The following is a 17,671-nucleotide window of genomic DNA, read 5'->3' on the forward strand; positions in this document are numbered from 1 at the left end:
ATGGGAGTTGTTGCCGTCATTGCAGTCAGCTTCTGCTGCTCATCAGCTTGTTTCTCTGATAACTTAATTTCCAGACACCTGATGACTAAAATCCTTCATCCGTTTAAAATATATAGTTAAAAATGACCAAGATCTAAAAAGTGTATTGTGACAATGTGGATAAAAAGTCAATTTATGACAGCTTCTGGCAGATAACCACAACACTGACACATGTGCAAAGGATATGACGCCCCTGACAGGCAACCAGTAATACGCAGCGTTACCTAAATTAAATTACATGTTTCCCTGACTTTGAACATTGTTGGAAACATTTGGAATAGTTAAAGTACACAACTCAACAAAATATATAATATAGGTGTAATGTTTATAGACATTTGAATGCAGAAATGTTTCATGTTATATCTTTAAGTAAGAAAGAACTAGTTGTACTTAATAGCTGGAGTATTTTATTGCTAAGGTGAGAGAGATGAACTGATTAACTGTAGCACAGGGTTACTGGTAAAAACAGAGGTGGCAATAAATATAATTATAATGTTCCATAAGACTTTAATTCAGCTGTTAGTTGCATGTTGCGATAAAGTGATGCATGCAAGTCATTGACAAAGTTCAACATGGTTTCCTTCTCAGCAGTAATGAGATGTAATTACAGGAATTAAACTTAATTGTGGTTATTGTGGTTATTGTGGTGGAGTCAAGTCTTATGTCAAACCACGAGCCGTTTTATTTCCTGTATGCGTTTTATTGTTCTTAAATTTTAAAAGGAAGCTCTTCTCTGTGCAGGTTCCCTGTCCCACTCTACATGATGTGATCAACTATTTAGTTGAAAATACTGACAGAGTTTTGATTCCTTTCATAATTGAAGAGGCATATGAAAAAAACATCTGTACGTACAAAACCATTTTTTTTCTCACTCTCTCTTTCACTCTTTTTCCTTCTCTCTTTTAGCCTTTCATTTGCTCACTCAGTTCTTATTTAAGTAAGCTCACATTTTTCCATCCACCAAACATTTTAGCAAAAGGTATTCTGGATTTTTATTTTTATTTTTTTTTTTACAGCTTATATTCGGTCGGACAATGAAAATGGAGAGAAGAGCGTTCAGCAGGCCTCATCAAACCTTGTCCCACCAACTCCACCCCCCAAACCAGGTACTGTGTCTATTAATACAAAAACACACACACACGTCAACAACTATTTACACTGTTCGCCAGACCTGTTTGCTCGGGCACTGTGACTCACACAGGTATTTGGAAATTCCTCTTCTCTGACAGCATGGTTTGTACTTGTACTTTTTCCAAATCCCATGACACAAGAGAGTACTTTTAGTTCATTGTTTATATCAAAATGAAAACCACTTGAACCCCAATTATCGAAACAAATAAATAAAATGTTGTATAATCTTCTTTTTATGGTTGGCTAATTCACTTGTTACCAATGGGTGTGCATAAGAATTCAAACTTAAAAACATTAGCATGATAAAAGGTTTTTTAAGAAGGTGGTAACACTGAAGTCGTTCTGTCGAGGTATGATTGCATTGTGAGTCCACTTACCTCCACCCACCCAATCACTTAAGGTTTGCTTGTTTTAGAACCTTTGTGCAGCAGGTAGAAATTCCTCTGCAGAGTTTTACTGTGGACTTTGTAACTCAGGCAAATGTTAACTTCTACAGCAGTGGTTTTCAAGCTTTTTAGCTTATGACCCCTTAAAACAATGTCTGCTTCAGACCCTCCTTCACCGGTTGCACTGTGTACTGGTTGTGGCTAGTTGAACCAAAGAGTGACTTGTTTCCTTGTTTTACTGAGTAATTATTAAAAGTTAAATTATCTAGTAATTCAAAAGTAAACAGCAAATATTACAGCTAAGTCTGAAAAATTAAACTTGGTGTAGCAGATTTATGTTTTTCTTCTTCCCCATCTTCTTAATCATCTAGTGACCCCTCAGATTTGTGGGGCGCCCCTATGTCGTGGTCTTGACCCCCAGGTTGAAAACCACTCGTGCTAACATGCTCATAATGATGGTGCTTCCATGCTGATGTGTAGCAAGTATAATGTTACCATGTTCACCATCTTAGTTTAGCCTCTTAGAATGCTAATATTTGCTAATTAGCACTGAACAGCTGAGACTGGTGGGAATGTCTTGCAGGTGTTTGGTCACAAACCAAAGTATTGGTCAAATGATGAAAGTTTTGACCTGTTTTTCAAATCATCCTGCGGGAGACGTGAATGTCTGTCTATGTGTGTCTATTTTTACACATATATATTTTTGGGGCTTTTTGCCTTTAACTATAACAACTCTGACATGCATCTCATGGTGGCACTAGAGGAAAAGGATCACCAAAAGTCAGTTTGTCCTCTGAGGACCATTAAAGTCTGTACAGAATGTGGAAATCCATCAAATAATTGTTGAGAACTTTTTGTCTGAAAGAAAGCAGTGACCAGACTTCATGTTAACCTTTATTTGACCGAACGCGTATGTTTGTTTTCAAAACCTGCATTCAACCAGCGTCTATTTCTGTTCACTTCTGAGCTGCCCGCTGTCAGTTGGTGTTCAGGTGATTTTCTCAAGGGTACTGTGACAGGAGTTCTTGCTCACCTTGGTCAATAATCTTACAATATATCAACCCTGTAATAATTATAATTACATCTTTTGTTTTGCAGTAGCTCTAAGAATACCGACTCCTGAACCAGAGGCAGAACCATTTATAGAAGAGTCTGAGTATATGAATGACAAGTGTGAGTATAACTCCCACCAAACCCCAATCAACCCATTCCTGCCATTTGTTCTTTCTCTAAACAGGTGTGACTTCATTTTTTCCATTGCTATTTCTAACTTAAGTCTGTGTTCAAACAGTGGACGGGAAAGACAAAAAGACAAAGAATTCCCCAGCCGCTCCACTGCCAGGTAAGTCCCTCCTCTTATCCTTCAATCTCAGGAGTCTTTCATTTACCTGCGTCATGACTGCAATCATTACTTATCTTTTTATGACCGTGAATCATTGTGTGTTTTTGGTCTTCCATAGAACCTGAGAAAAATGCTCCAAAGAAAGCAATTATGCCTCCAATTCCTGCTCCTCGCAAAGGGGCCTCCTTTGTATCACCCCCCTCTTCTACCTGCTCCATGAACAGCGACCCGAAGTTGAGAGCCTTATCCGACTGTCGGGGACAGAGTAAGTCCACCCTGATCTGGAGGCCTTTACCTGCTTTAGATAATAATTTATTTATAGATATATTTTCAGTTTTGTGTTACCTTCTTATCATAATATCCAAACTTATTGTCTGGTATGTTCCAGTTCCTATCGCAACGCTGTCTGAGCTGAAACTCAAGTTGGAACAAAAGGCAAGGAGTCAAGAGTGACCTCTCCTGGTTGAATTCCCATTAAAGCGTCTGTGACTCAACAGCAGTGCAGAGCTACTCAGTCTGTCCCTGCAACATGAACCAACACATAGGAGCGGGAAGAGAGCAGCGGTTTCCACACAGACGGCATCTTCCCCGTCTGCGTCGTGGCTCTGCTCCTCCTCGTCAGCTGGCTGTCAGCAGCAAAGCCTCTCCGAAGATTAACACTCTATTGATTCACCCCTCTCAGACACTCATTAGCAAATGAATCGACTGTAACGAGGGGTGTACATGTCACATTATCCTCACCGTGTTTCTCTTGTACATTTTGCACATTTGCCATTGACACTGGTGTACATTTTCCTACTTAGATTGTATCAGATCTTCTGTATCAGTGTTTGTGACTACTTTTACTGTTATCAGCTGTTGAGTTGTATTTTTGTAAAATTTTTTTACTTAGCCTAGACAGCTATATTTATTCTGCCTTACAGGCATGTGATGTTTATACATATTGTACACCATTGAATTGGCTTGTGGTTACTGTACCTACTGTATGTGAATGTATTGTATATACTGTAGTGAAGGAAACATTTGCTACCGTCACATCCAATCAGATACATATGCACAAGCAACCAGTATGTGCCATGCAGCAGTTAGAAATCAATCAGTTTTATGATGTTCTGTACCTGGTCCGCATTCCTGTGTTAAACCTCTTTTTGTACAACCGACTGTTTTTTTTCTTGCCGTTTCATTCTTCGTTGAAGCAGAAATCCAAGACCAAAGTGCTCTCACTCCTTTATTACCTCAATGACTGATACAGTATAGTGGAAAAATTAAAACTATTTACAATAAATTGTGACATTATGTCAGCCTGTGAAATAAAAGTTAACATAATTCTCAGCTGTACGCTTCTTTAAAGCATTGCAGGCTACAGTTATTCAGGAGATGCATACAGAAGGAGCAACACGGCAAAGCGACTGTTACCATGTGGAACGTGTGACATGGACACTACTCAGAGGTCAGGCGGTGCACAAATAAGGATTTTATAACATCAGTTTTCCAGAGTTTATCACTTTTGTTTCTCGCCCACATGTACCTCAAACCCGGCTAACTCTCATAATACAATTTGTTAGCTGAGGCTACTTGCTAGCTATTTGTTATATCTGGACCACAGACAGCCCACTACTCATAAATGGGACTCCTCTTCAGCAAATAAAGCGGTGTTATTAGGTATAGACACATACATACTGTACATACAAGCATTAGGGTGCAATCAGGTGAACAGAACGTAAACAGTACAATCATTTCCAAAAACCTGAAGCCATATCTGATTACTACATGGAGTTACACTGATAAAACTCCCTGCTAACTTTCTGTGCAGTCTGGCTGTCATTATGATCAAACGCCACAGCCAACACTAACTAATTAAAACCAAAACAGGACTTCAGCAGGAGGCTAAAGGACCCAGTTTCTTGCACGCAAAGTGTGAGACCTGATCACAAAGAGTGAAATGCAGTAAACACTGTTAAGTCTGCATGCCTTGGCAAGAAATAAATACAACATCCCTAATACGAGTTGGTAATTCCTTATGATCTATAAGTTGCTCAGTCAAAGCAGAGTTGAATAAATCCTGATTGAGTAATGAATTGTATTCTATTCAGTAGCGTTTTCTAGGAGCAAGTTGTTATTTGGGTTGGTTGATGGAAAGAGGCTGATAATTACCACTAAGCTATGTTACAACCAGGTTATATTGACACTGACACAATGTGTTGGTATTAACTTGAAATAGGGAGACCATTTCTTGCAGTGAAATATTAGCATGTTGGTACAGATCACCCGATTTGGCCTATCAGTTTGGAAATGAGGAGGAAGGCACAGGGAGAGAGCAGACAGGACAGGCCTTGACCCTGCACCTGCAGCTGGCTGCATTGACAGTACGACTGACAGTTTTGGTGATGGAAAGGAAAGGAAGGGCAGCGGCCAGCGCTAAATCATTGCTCTAGCAGCAGTGGGACAGTGCTAAATGAATGTGTAGAGGAAAACTAGTAAGACTACAGCTAACGTGTCCCAAGCAATCACAACAGCCAGAGTCATACATCTGAAGAATTCTGTCACTGACGGTGCAGATGTCTCACTTGTTCCCAGAACCATCTTTGTTGTCATGCAACACAAACACTGCATGTGGAACAGGCTAAACCATCATCTTCCAGTGATGTAACTCTTCCATGATATGGCTTTGACCGCAGCCAGGTTCTCCGGCGGTGACTGTGGTCGAGCGGAGCTGTGAGGCGTCCGGCTGGCTGAGTGGATGGGTCTAGGTGAGGCTGGCGTTGGAGCTGCTGGTGCCGCTGTTCTTCCTCTGGCCGCTCTGCACCACGCTGGGAACCTGCAGGCCCGTCACTACCGAAAAACTGCCATTCCACACCTGCAGGTGGTGACACAACAACAGAAAGTTTTAAAACTCAAAAACAACAATGGAGGATTGTTCTAGATAAGGGATGTATTTAAAAAAGCTTTTCTCACCATGAAAGCTGGTATAACTGGCTGCTGGAACTTGGTTTTGAAAGTGTGCATCAGCTGCTTAGTTTTGGCGTTGTAGAAAGACAGTACACCTGCAGAGAATAAAGATGGCAAATATGTACTATATTAAAAACAACTGACATTTTTATTGTTGATTTGATTATTTTTTGTTTACTTTATAAATTGTAAAAAAGAAAAAAAAAAGAAAAAAGGAATGTCATCAAATTGCTTGTTTTGTCCAAACAGCCCAAAATGCAAAGATATTCAATTTACAGTAGTATAATCATAGAAAAGTAGCAGTTATCTGATTTTAGTCATGTTTAATCTGTGGTCTAGTTTTGTATTGTTTTGTCTTCAACATTTTATGCTGCCTTCTTGGCAGGGTTTTCCATTCAAAAGAGGTTTCTAACCTCAAAGAAACACATTGTTTAGAATAAATTAGTTTTTAAATTGTTTAATTTCTGTCTATTGATTAATTCTATAAAAATATTAAAAAGTACTATTTTATACAGAATCACTAAACAGATAATTGCCACTGAATATAGACAATAAAAAAAACTCTCGTTTCTAAATGTAACCTGATCATTTGCAACATATTTTTCACATCAGTGTTTATTTTGTGGAGTATTTATCGCACCTTCGTCATAGTTTACGTAGACTCCTATACTGTTTGGGATGGGACAGTCCAGTGTCCGAGCCTTGTTGTTGTGCTTGGCTGTGAGGCTCTGCTGCAGCCAGTTGTTCAGGTGGATGCACCAGGAAGCGCTACTTTTCCCCAACTGGTCGAATCGTCCGAGGCTCCGCAGGGCGACACCCACAGCGAAGGCTTTGCTCTCCTTGTCAAACCGCACCTCCCAGTACTGATGGCCAGCGTCGATCATGGTGTCAGCTGTCATGAGACATGACCCCACATGATAAATGTCTAGAGTTACAGTGTCAACACGAGCTGGAGTGCATCGTTTCGAGAAGCGTGTCAGTATTAGGGTAGTTGAGCGTTACGGTTACGTAACATTTGATATGACCTCATATGATACAACTGGAAACAGTTTCGCAGGAGAGCCTTCCAATGAAAATTGGTTTTGAAATGAGCAACATGAGAAAATAGCAACAACTAAAAAGGAAATGGAGCGTACAAATAATGCCACAAAACTTAACTGTAAAACCAGCTTTAATGCAAAGAACTGCAATGTTCGGAGCACACCAACTCTCTTTATTCATGAGTGTGAAATTAATGTTGGAAGAGTTAGCTAACTAGCTTACCTGGGTAGCTACAAACTGCAATTTCCCAGCTTGGGATCAATAAAGTAAGTAAGTAAGTAAGTAAGTAAGTCAGTCAGTCGTAGTCTACTATATCTTTGCATCATTTTTTTTTTCTCTTGTTTACCAGCAAGGCCAGCTGGGCTTATAAGTTACCCTACAAACCTCAGTAAGGTGTTAGATGTTTTTTTGTCAGTTTCAGTTAAAAAAAGGTATCTCTTAACTTTTTCCAGAGCAGCTGGATTTTAAATAACTGTACAGTCGTAACTTCAGGTGTGTTTTACTGCTAGAGATGTAGAAATATGTTTGTTATGTTGGTTTTTTGTGTGTATTCTTACCCAGAACTGTGTAGGACTCTGCTGTAAATCTGTCTCTGCCGGGCCGAGCTGTTGGCGCTCTCTTAGGTGACATCAGGGCTGACCTGATCACAGACAGCGGACAAAGATCCATATTTATGAGATTTATTCTTAATGACAGTGACCACAGACCTTATGAGGTCAAAGCCCAGACTGTAAGTTTACATTCATACAAACCTGGCTGGAGAGTGCATCGGGGAGTTGGTTCGGTTCTTTTCCTTGCGGATGTCTTGTATCTTCCCTCCACTGCTGTCCCACTCCACACTCAAGTCCTCCACCTTCAAGTTCTGGTGGGACGAAGCAGCGTCCAGTTTGAAGTTGAAGGCTGCGAAAGGAAAACGAGAAATGCTTTTTATTAAAGGACCAGTGTGCAGGATTTAGTTGCATCTTGCTGAGTGGTTGCGAAGTACAACTCCCTCGCTTCACTCTCCCTTTCAAAATGTGAAGGAGAAACTATGGTGGTTGGTTTGTCTGTTCTGGGCTACTGTATAAACATGGCGGACTCCGTAGAAGAGGACCTGTTTCTCTGTAGATAAAACGGCTCATTCTAAGTTAACAAAAACTTCTAAATGAATATTATATCCCATTTCTGTCAATAGATCATGCTAAATGTGTCACACTGGACCTTTAACACACTGAAAAACAATCCAAAATTCACATTCCCAGAACCCACAGACTTCTCATGCAACAATCCAGCCTCCTGAGTTTGCGTCCAGTGTTCTCACCGTGGGTTTCTAGTGTGACGGGCTCAGAGAACTCTCCTGCCACGGCCTTGTTACACGCTCTCACTCTGAATGTCAAGTACCGGGTGTCAAAGCGCAGACCTAAAAATAAAAATAAAAAACACAGAAAGGATCCCTTTATGAGTCAGCTTCTTCTTCAAGTTAAGACAACAAATATCTCCTCACAGTCCTCCTCCTACCCGTGAGTGTGTGCTCCAGCTCTTTAATCCCCTCCACCACCATCCAGGGGTAGTCCTCTCTGATGCGCGGCGGGCCCTCGTGGTTCGTGCGTCGGTGCTCCAGGATGTAATGGTCTATCTTGCTGTCAGGTTCTGGTAGGCTCCACACTACAGTCACGGTGTTGTCGCACACTTGGCATTCTGAGACCTGGATCTCTGGAGTGGCAGGAACTGAAGAGAAGATACGGTTAAATATCAAAAATCTACTTCCTCTACTCTTGTTCAACACTTTTAGTATCGTGTGAAATATTCAGTAACAAGACATTTAGTGGATCAAATAGTTCATGATGACGTGAGATGTCACGTTGGAGTAATGTTACAGCTGCATCAATTGATTTTGGCCACTTGGGGGCAGAATTATCCCAAAACAAGCTAAAACGAGCTACACAGCTTAAACTTGTGGCTAAACTTTGTGGCTAAAGATCAGATACAGAGCAACATTATCATTCATTTGGATTTTTGTTTGTGTCCATCTGACCAATATTCACTCCATATTTAGCTCCGTTTTGGTCTCTGGAGGGAAATATCCGGCTCTTTAGCTGCTAAATGTTCAACTTTTATCAGCAGCTAACCACTAACATCTGTCCATATGTTGCTTAACAGGTGGCGTACAGTGGTTTTATCGGAGTTTTGCTGTTAGTGAAGATACTCAGTAAACACGTAGCCTTGTGTAAAACCACACCAGTGAACTAAAGAGGTTAAGAAGCTCACACAGCTGCAGAGGCAGCTGATAAATCTCTGTGGTTTCAGCGACGTGAACGACCCCTTTCACATACACGTTGTCATCTGGAACTAAATGCAACAGTGGCTGGTTCGACTTGTGTCTGTTTTGCTGTGATTAGACTCTCAGACAGAGTGTATGTCTGTGTGTGGTTACCATGGATTTGTCTTTATAAGACAACAAAGTATACAGATCGAACGTTATATATTGGGCAGTTCAGTCTGTGAAAGCCCCAATCTCACAAAATATCTATTCTGGCTATAACTGGCTCCTCAAAAATACATATTTACGTAAAACAAGTGAACAAATGAATGAATCTGTCAAAAGAACTGATTGAATTGATCTTATTCTAATAAGAAAGAAAATAAGAAAGAATCAGGCATGTCGCTGCAATAGAATTAAGAAAAATGGGACCTGATTTTAGAAAATAATTCAAATGATTTTTATTGAAAACATATCTTTACATATTTTGGGAAGATAAAGGACTCAAATATAAATATATTTAATGAATAACAGTAACTACAGCTGTTAAATAAATATAATGAAGCAAAAAGTATGCTAATTCCCTCTGAAATGTAGTGGAGTGGAAGTATAAAATAGCATGAGATGGGGAAACTCCAGTAAAGTACAAGTACTGTACAGTGCTGGCGTAATAAATGTACTTTATATAATCACCGTCTGCAGCTTCTGTCTATTTCTTTGCATTAAAAGTGGAGCAGACCTGGGAGAAATCTGAGTCCCTGCAACATCCCTCTCTCCTGGCTGAAATCCACCATCAAGTGACTCATGTTGTCACTGGCTTTAGCCTTCAGGGAGAGGCGAAAGGCTGGAGCCATTGTCACGCTGCGGACAAAGAGAGAAACACACAAAAACACACACAAACACACGGAGTGGAAAACAAGCGTGGTCCATTATTCGACAGGATCAGAGGCGTAAAAAAAAAAAAAACTAATTCTAATACTGCTCGCTAAGAAAAAAGGCTGCTAACTAGATTTCTGTTACTACCACTGAACTCATCACCCTGATTGACATTTAGAAAGCGGAGCTAGAGAGGGAGCAGCAGTCACTGAGGGAGGGGCTGACACAGGATGGTACAGACTTGAGAAGACAGTGGCAAACACAAAGACAAAAGGCTCTCGAGTGGAAGGTTTTCCATAGTGCTTATTGTCTACGAAATGGGTGTGGTAGTTTGAATGCATGCATGCTACATTATGAGATGGCTCAATGGTTACAAGAGGCTATGACAAAAGGGAAGCAATGGATGGCTGAGTACTATACCTATCCTTAATGTCTTTGGCCGCCTGGAGGAGAAGCAGAGAGGGAAAGGAAAAGGAGAGATACGGAGCGAAGAGAAAACTGAGTTGTAGCCCATCATGTTGTCATTTAACACAAAAAGTCGCTGGTGGCTGTGTTAAAATAACTGGTAGTATGACACCACAAGAGGGACAGATTAACTCGTATACATATGGGAATTCACCATCAGTCATTAAAAAAATGAAGTTACAAACAGCGAGCGGAGGGAACAGTGCAGCAGCATGACATCAGCAGTGCAGTGGGCCTGTTACCTGAGTGAAACCGTCCGTCTCGGAGGAGCACAGCGTCTGGTTGGCCAGCTCCAGCAGCTCCTCCGAACTCTCCAGGGCTTTGGAACAGGCGCTCAGCTGACTCTGAGAAAAATACAGAACCACAGTCAAATAGAGTCACATCTGCAGACTTTTACACGTTTTTCTTTAGGAACAATGGGACTACTGTGTTCCCTGCGGAGGCTATGGAGTTTTGCTGCATCATTTGAGAGTCATGGCTTGGTCCTGAGGCTGCAGAGCTTTTGATGCATGCAGCAAAGACATAAACAGAGGACTTTGAGAAGTACACAATCTGTGGTATTTTGACCTGGGTATAATTATATACAACCGTTTAATAGTGTACATGTGAACTGGAATGATTGCTTTAAAGAAACATTCAAAATCAACTCAAAATCAGCTGTTTGGTGACAGAACTTTAAAAGCAAAGAAAAATATAATAATATCTCTCTAGATGCATCCAAGCACTCATTTTGTAGTGGAGTATTTCATCCTTTTAAATGTAATATTATTTGTTTAAAATATGTCCACGTGCCATATACAAATCACAGAAGCTGCAATGTTTGGATGAAGGCAAAATGTGAGACCAAACAGCATTATAATGAAGTACTGTAGCTCTGCAGAGAGGCTCTGGCCCACAAATGAATCATGTTTATTTGGTACAGCTCCCCTAGACAGTTTTTCCAGTGAAAATTGAACTGAAAAAAACATAATTCCCACACTCATCATGCATCGTATTGCTCAAGCTCAGAGCAAAGTTCCTGACATTTAAAGTTTCCTCCACAAAGTCAGGTTCTCGGTTCGAGCTTTGAGAACACCGTTTTAGTTTTTAGTCATACACTGAAAAGGTCAGGTGGCAGTTTTTTCTGGAAATGTTCTGACTTCAAAGCAAAAAAATGCATCATTCATCTGGTGATCGAGAAATTGTAAGAAAGAGAAAACGTTCTTTTCCACACATAAAAAGTTTCTCTGATGAGCTCAAATATTCTTACTAAAAACAAAAAAAGAAAGATGTGTAAAGACAGCAGCAGGTACCTGTAGCTCATATGTGCGGCTGGCTCTCTCCTGTTTGATGCGCGTCATCATGTTTTCCTTCATCTCATCCAGAACAGAGTGGAGGGAGGTGAACTCAGACTCCAGGTCCTCCTGCACTCGACCGGAGTTCGCCTGGTGTCACAGCAAAAAAGTGAGTGAACGCATGAAGTAACCTGAACACCCTGACAGAGGAAACCAAACTGTGTGCAGCCGGGGGATTAAATTTGGATTGATCCGTGTAGGTTTTCTGTACCTCTAGGTTGTCAAGGCTCTGCTTGAGAGTGCAGACAAAGTTTGAGATCTCCTCATTCTTCATGGCCAGCGTGTGGGTGATCTTACGCAGAGATTCCTGATGAGAAAGACACAATCTGACTAAAAACAACACTAAATCTGATCCTTATGAAGCCCATACAGCTGATTATTCTCCATCAAAGCCTGTAGCACAGAGGGCTGAATGGCTGCAGGTTTCTAACCAAACACTGCACCTTGCTCACTCCACATCGTCTGTGGTTGCAGTTGTGCTCGCCGGTGTTTTGTTTGGAAAGGACACAAGGAGCTGTAGGCTTTGAGCTCCCTTTCTAAACATGAATAAACATGTGTTGTCCAGATTGGATCAGAGAGGGACCTAGCCCCAGTGCACAGAGAGAGAGGGAGGGAGGGAGGACACTTCACGGGCGGAAGGATGCGCATTCATAATTTAATAATGCAGCTCCACAACCATTGAACAGCCGACTTAAAAAGGGCCTGGACGCACACTGGGTCGATTATTACACGGATCACAGCTTTGATATGTGGCCACTCTCGTTGTGTTGTGTCTCAACTGGCCGTCCCACAGTGAAGCCCATTCATACTGACGGACTGTGTAATGTTTGTTGATGCGAGAGGAGCTGCGCCAAGGCCCCCGCTGTCCCTGCCTGTAACGGCCGATACATCGATATCAAAGTCATCGATGTCGTGCACCAGACAGAGCTCACCTTCAACCGGACGAACACCGATCCACTTAGAAAAACCTCTCTGGGAAACACGAGCCCGGACTGCAAACTCCCCCAATTCCGCAGCTCGTCCCCCTCCTTCCTTTGTACACTACGCCCTGAAACGGCTTCCCCCCATCAGAGACACCTGTTCCTCGGGCTCCGGCTCACCTTCTGGTCTCCCATCTCGCCGCTCCGATGCTCCGGCGCCGCTCGAGCCGCAGACCCCGCCGGTATTTCTCCTCCGTGCCCCGGTGTTTTTGGTGTATTAGCACGGCGGAGCTGGTACTGATGCTGCTGCCGGAGTGCAACGCATCTTCGTACGGACACCAACCACCAACGCCTTTGGGCCGTAGTGCGTACAGCGCATGCGGCAGAGGAGGATTCTGGGTACTGATGTTTTCTGTTGTAAAGGTTGAGTAAGGCTGCCTTCAGGGACTGCCGGAGAAAAGCAGAGAGACCAGGAGCCAGGTCCAGCACTCATAATGTTTCCACTATTATTTCCTTGGTTTGGGGAGAATGTTTCTGTCAAAATGATCTAAATGTCAATATTAAGGCACTACAATTACATAAATAGTCACACAAGTATAACAATGGTCAGGGAGTATCCTGGAACAAAAGGGGAAAGTTTACTGACACTTGAATATCACTTCCTCACTTATACATAGAAAACGTTCCATATTCATAAACTTCATAAGCCTAAAATGAACTTTCTATCTTGAAAATGACACTTGCTTTCCATTCACTCTACCTAAAGTCAGAGAATATACAGTTTTCAGTCACTAGGCTTCTAAACAGGGGTATGAATATTTATCACCACTGGCAATATCTTCATGTGTACTGCTGCTATCTGAAGTGAAGAACATAAAATAAATATAATATAGTAAATATTAAAGTAGGAAAACAAATGCATTTAAATGGCATTCAACATAATTTTATGTTACATATGCACAGAAAGCTTGTCCAAACCAATACAATCATATTACAGTTACAGTACAGACAAGCATGTGATCGAGAAGCTAAGCATCAATAGTTATGGATATTGTAAATATAAATAAATAAGTGTGCACCTAAAAACTTAATACTAAACAACAGACTTAGATAAACACACTAGAGCCAGTGCTTAGGTTGTCCAATCCCGGGCTACTGTAGAAACATGGCGGGTAAAACTGGTGGACCTGTGGATAAAAAAGCAAGGCCTCTTCATATAATGCATAATTATGTATTATTACAGAATCCAATTATTGTACTATAGTGGTGCAAATCTCCGATAACAGTAGCTAATAAAATTATAAAAAAGAAACTCACACAGTCAACATATGTATTCCTCTGTTTCTTTAACCCTTGAGAAAATTAATTTATTTGTTTGTCCAGGTAGAGTTTGAATAAAAAAAGAAATAAATAGGATTTACAGCATTATGTAGCAATAATTCAGCATTTGTCCTTGATACATCACCTTGGCTAGTATTTAAGGTTCCTGGCTGTCTCTTTAATGCCATCGCCTTTACCAGCTCATGACACAAATATCCCTTTATCATTTAACATGACCTGTCAGACTCATTTCTGATCTTACATGTTTCTGAAAGTGCACAGTGTGTTGTATCCACGTCACTGTTAGCAAAATGTTTTAAGACAAACAGAATATTGTGTTTGTCTTTATTAGCATAGCAAGGAAGAATAAAAAGTAAAGTATAATCAGTATAACAAAAATGTATAATCCTTTTTTATTGATGAGATCCAATATCAGAGCCACACTGGTAAACTGTACATGTATATGTATAACTAGCACATTTTACAGTAAAATCTTGATAAAAATATGCAGCCAGTTATGTTGAATGAACTTTAACTTTCCCCAAAAGTATGTAATATAGTATATACCATACATCCTATTATACATAATAGAGGAAATTTGTAGTAGCCTATTTTCCATTTAACTGAAAATATAGATGGGTTATATTTCAGCCACAGCTCCCACTCACATCTATGCAAACTGTCTACTAAACAAATGATTTGAGATCAATTTTCTTCACTACATTACAGGCAGGACCTACTTTCAGCCTCTCTGTGAAATGGAGTTCTTAGGGTTGAAGTTATACGCCCACTGTAAACTTCAGACGTTTCTTCTTGTGGCCTTTTTTTTCTTAATTTTTCACTCACGTACGGAGATAACACAGACACTTATGCTTCATCATTTGACTTAAAGTGAATTAAAAACCAGTTCATATATCACAGTAAATCAGTGCTACATAGATTTCAGATCTGAACTGTATTTCTGTAGACATTTCAAATCTCCTGCATAAAACTCTACTTCGAGATAAATATTATTTTATCAGCCCTCATTTCTGTAGTCTCTCCTGTAATTATTTTGTAGGTTGTGGCTGGAGATTGAAGCAGAAAGTTAATTTACCTCAGCATACTTAAGTTGTGTCTTCTCACAGGAAGCCAAGCGCTTCTTTTCTAGTAAGACACTGCGGGACACGGTGAACTGCGTTTTAGCACCCTTCCACCAAAACCCACAAGGGTTTCACAAACCCCTCATATCATCGTTGTGTGCCCTGTTCTGTATTTTATGGCATTCAGCAAGTCAGCACATGCATATTTATCTCCCTGAGGGGTTAATTGTCTGACACCATTCTTCAGAACTGTGACAGCAGCAGGATATACATTTTTAGCTGTGAGTTTGCAGCAGCCTGCTGCTTTGATGTCTTTTGATTAAAAGCAAATGAAACAACTGTGCATTAGTGTAAATATTAGTAATCTCTCTTTTATAAAGCCTACACCATTTCCATCCTCAATTGTTGTTTATGCAACCTCCACAACTCAGTAAAAGCAACTTATTCTCACAGTACAGTGAGACAAAAAACTCCTCCTCCCACCCACAGACACACACACACACACATACGTTTTTGTGCTTAGTGCTGACATATTTGCAGACAGGCAGGCAGCAGAGACAGGATGAGTCTGAGCAGAAGACCACCTCTCACATGATACAATGGAAATGTGGCTGAAACAGGCAACTCTGGTGTTCCTCACAGGTAAGATCAAAACAGACAATATGCTACAAAAAACAATGCAATAGAGTTATAACATGAGGCTGTTTGATAGATAGTGAATTTCACCTGTAGAATGAAACACATTTGCCTGTTTGTAGACTTTTGATACTGGCTGACCGATATCTATCTATCTATCTATCTATCTATCCTATCCTAATCTGTATCTTATCTTAATTACTCTATCCTCATCTAGTCTATCTATCTATCTATCTACAGTAGCAGTAGCAGCCATGGGGATATCAGGTCAAGCTCCTGTGAATCTGGATGGAAAACAAAGAAAAGTTCCTTTTGGTTCCCCTCTGACTTTGAACTGCAGTGTGAATTTGAATGACTCTGAGAGATTCCGGGTATACTGGTATTTTAACCCCATTGGGCCTTCGTTCAATGAAACCCACAATATTTCTATCAAGATGGTGCCTAAAAGCAAGAATGACAGCAAAGAGCTGTTGTTGGATCACACTTCAAGTGCTACAGAGAACAACAGTGGATGGTACTATTGCAAAGTTACAGAAGAGATTCCTTCCAATATTGATTATAATGGAACAGAAACATTAGTCATTATATGTAAGTATTACTTGTACTCATAAAGCCGGTAACACTGCACTTTAAGTCGCCCTACTTAACATTGATAACTAGCATACAAACATTTACTAAATGGTTTATAANGGGTCCCCAGCAAAAGGAGGAATACAATAATTTACGTTTTATCTCATTATATATATCTCTCAGTTTTTATTTATATAATAAATTACAACTTACATAGAATGTATAGTGGTTGCAGTTGATCACTGATTGATTATGAAGACTTCAAACTTCAAGCAATTCTCAGAGGGGATTTCTTAATACAGAACCCTTTTAAATTGGGTGTCCGGGGTCGAATGTGCATTTTTTGTCAGGGTCTTTGACGTGAAAAAGTTTGGCAACCCCTGTTTTATAGCGCACTATTGATAATGTAGTTGTTTTAAGTGTTTATTAATGCACCGTATTTGTCCACAATTATAACTTCTTATTGAGACATTTGTGATATTATTACAACTGTAATTATCTAGTATCTTATCTAGTATTTTAATACTTCCGCTCATGGCTGCCCATTGGAGGAGTTATATGTTGACAAATACATTAATAAACATTAGCTTATAACTACTTTATAGTGGCTTATAAACCATTTATTACATGTTTGTATGGTGCTTATAGATGCGAAAAAGTGGTACATAAAATAAAGTGTTGCCATAAAGCCTATTGCGATGAATCAATATATCATAAAGGGATTGATATACACTTGTACTTGACTAAAGGAATGACTCTTAAAGTATAATTTTGTTTCCTTCATGACAGCGAAGATTGGGGAACCTACAACGTACCAGTCAATACCCATAGTTACGGATAAACAAGGTGTGTGTGCATGTATGTGTGCGTGTGTGTGTGTGTGTGTGCGTGTGTGTCTCTATACATACCAGTACCTAGCTCCCATGAACAATAAGGTAATTTAAAAACACAGGATGTGCTGCATGTATTTCTGGTGGTCATGAGCACTGACTTTCTACTGAATGTTGCATTAAATTGTTGTTGAGTTGACAGACATAATTTTTCCACTTATAGAGGTGATGAAACCACAGGGGTGAGAGGTCCACAGAACAGATCAAACTCAGGTTACCTGAGGGGACGTTTTGTATAGGGACTACTCAACAAGTCAAGCTTGATGTACTTGGAATTAAGTAAAATTGTGATAATGATATGTTTAACAAATGGAATATTGTGTGAACACATATATTCAGTCTAATAAACTGTGATCATATTTCAAGACAAAGTTTTTTCTCTTGCAGCATTTCCAGAAGTCAACTTCAAATTGTGGCCGTGGATCTTGTTGGGGGTGTCTACTTTCATCCT

At 40.2% G+C, this 17,671-nt stretch overlaps 2 protein-coding genes across 2 annotated transcripts in view; one reads left to right on the forward strand and one right to left on the reverse strand.

The window, feature by feature from the left end:
- The window catches only part of LOC118321812 (signal-transducing adaptor protein 1-like), a gene marked incomplete in the record, with an annotated part of 7,344 nt that extends 3,290 nt beyond the window's left edge, over positions 1–4,054 (forward strand). The window contains 6 exon segments of the mRNA XM_035653331.1: positions 781–883; positions 1,056–1,145; positions 2,655–2,729; positions 2,848–2,898; positions 3,017–3,163; positions 3,287–4,054. Of these exon segments, the coding sequence (XP_035509224.1) occupies positions 781–883; positions 1,056–1,145; positions 2,655–2,729; positions 2,848–2,898; positions 3,017–3,163; positions 3,287–3,351 (531 nt within the window).
- Positions 4,055–5,131: 1,077 nt separating this feature from the next.
- Positions 5,132–13,084, reverse strand: fsd1 (fibronectin type III and SPRY domain containing 1). Its single transcript, XM_035653330.1, has 13 exons — positions 12,903–13,084; positions 12,014–12,109; positions 11,761–11,892; positions 10,711–10,812; positions 10,424–10,446; positions 9,867–9,988; positions 8,386–8,595; positions 8,189–8,287; positions 7,641–7,788; positions 7,446–7,528; positions 6,488–6,739; positions 5,854–5,942; positions 5,132–5,755 (listed from the first exon to the last, which is right to left on the reverse strand). The coding sequence occupies exons 1-13, from the start codon at positions 12,915–12,917 to the stop codon at positions 5,645–5,647; spliced, it is 1,482 nt and encodes a 493-aa protein (XP_035509223.1). The 5' UTR covers positions 12,918–13,084; the 3' UTR covers positions 5,132–5,644.
- Positions 13,085–17,671: the final 4,587 nt, after the last annotated feature.

The sequence above is a fragment of the Morone saxatilis genome, unplaced genomic scaffold (genome assembly GCF_004916995.1).
Source record: "Morone saxatilis isolate NCDOM2014 unplaced genomic scaffold, NCSU_SB_2.0 Contig12, whole genome shotgun sequence".
NCBI classification, from domain to species: domain Eukaryota; kingdom Metazoa; phylum Chordata; class Actinopteri; family Moronidae; genus Morone; species Morone saxatilis.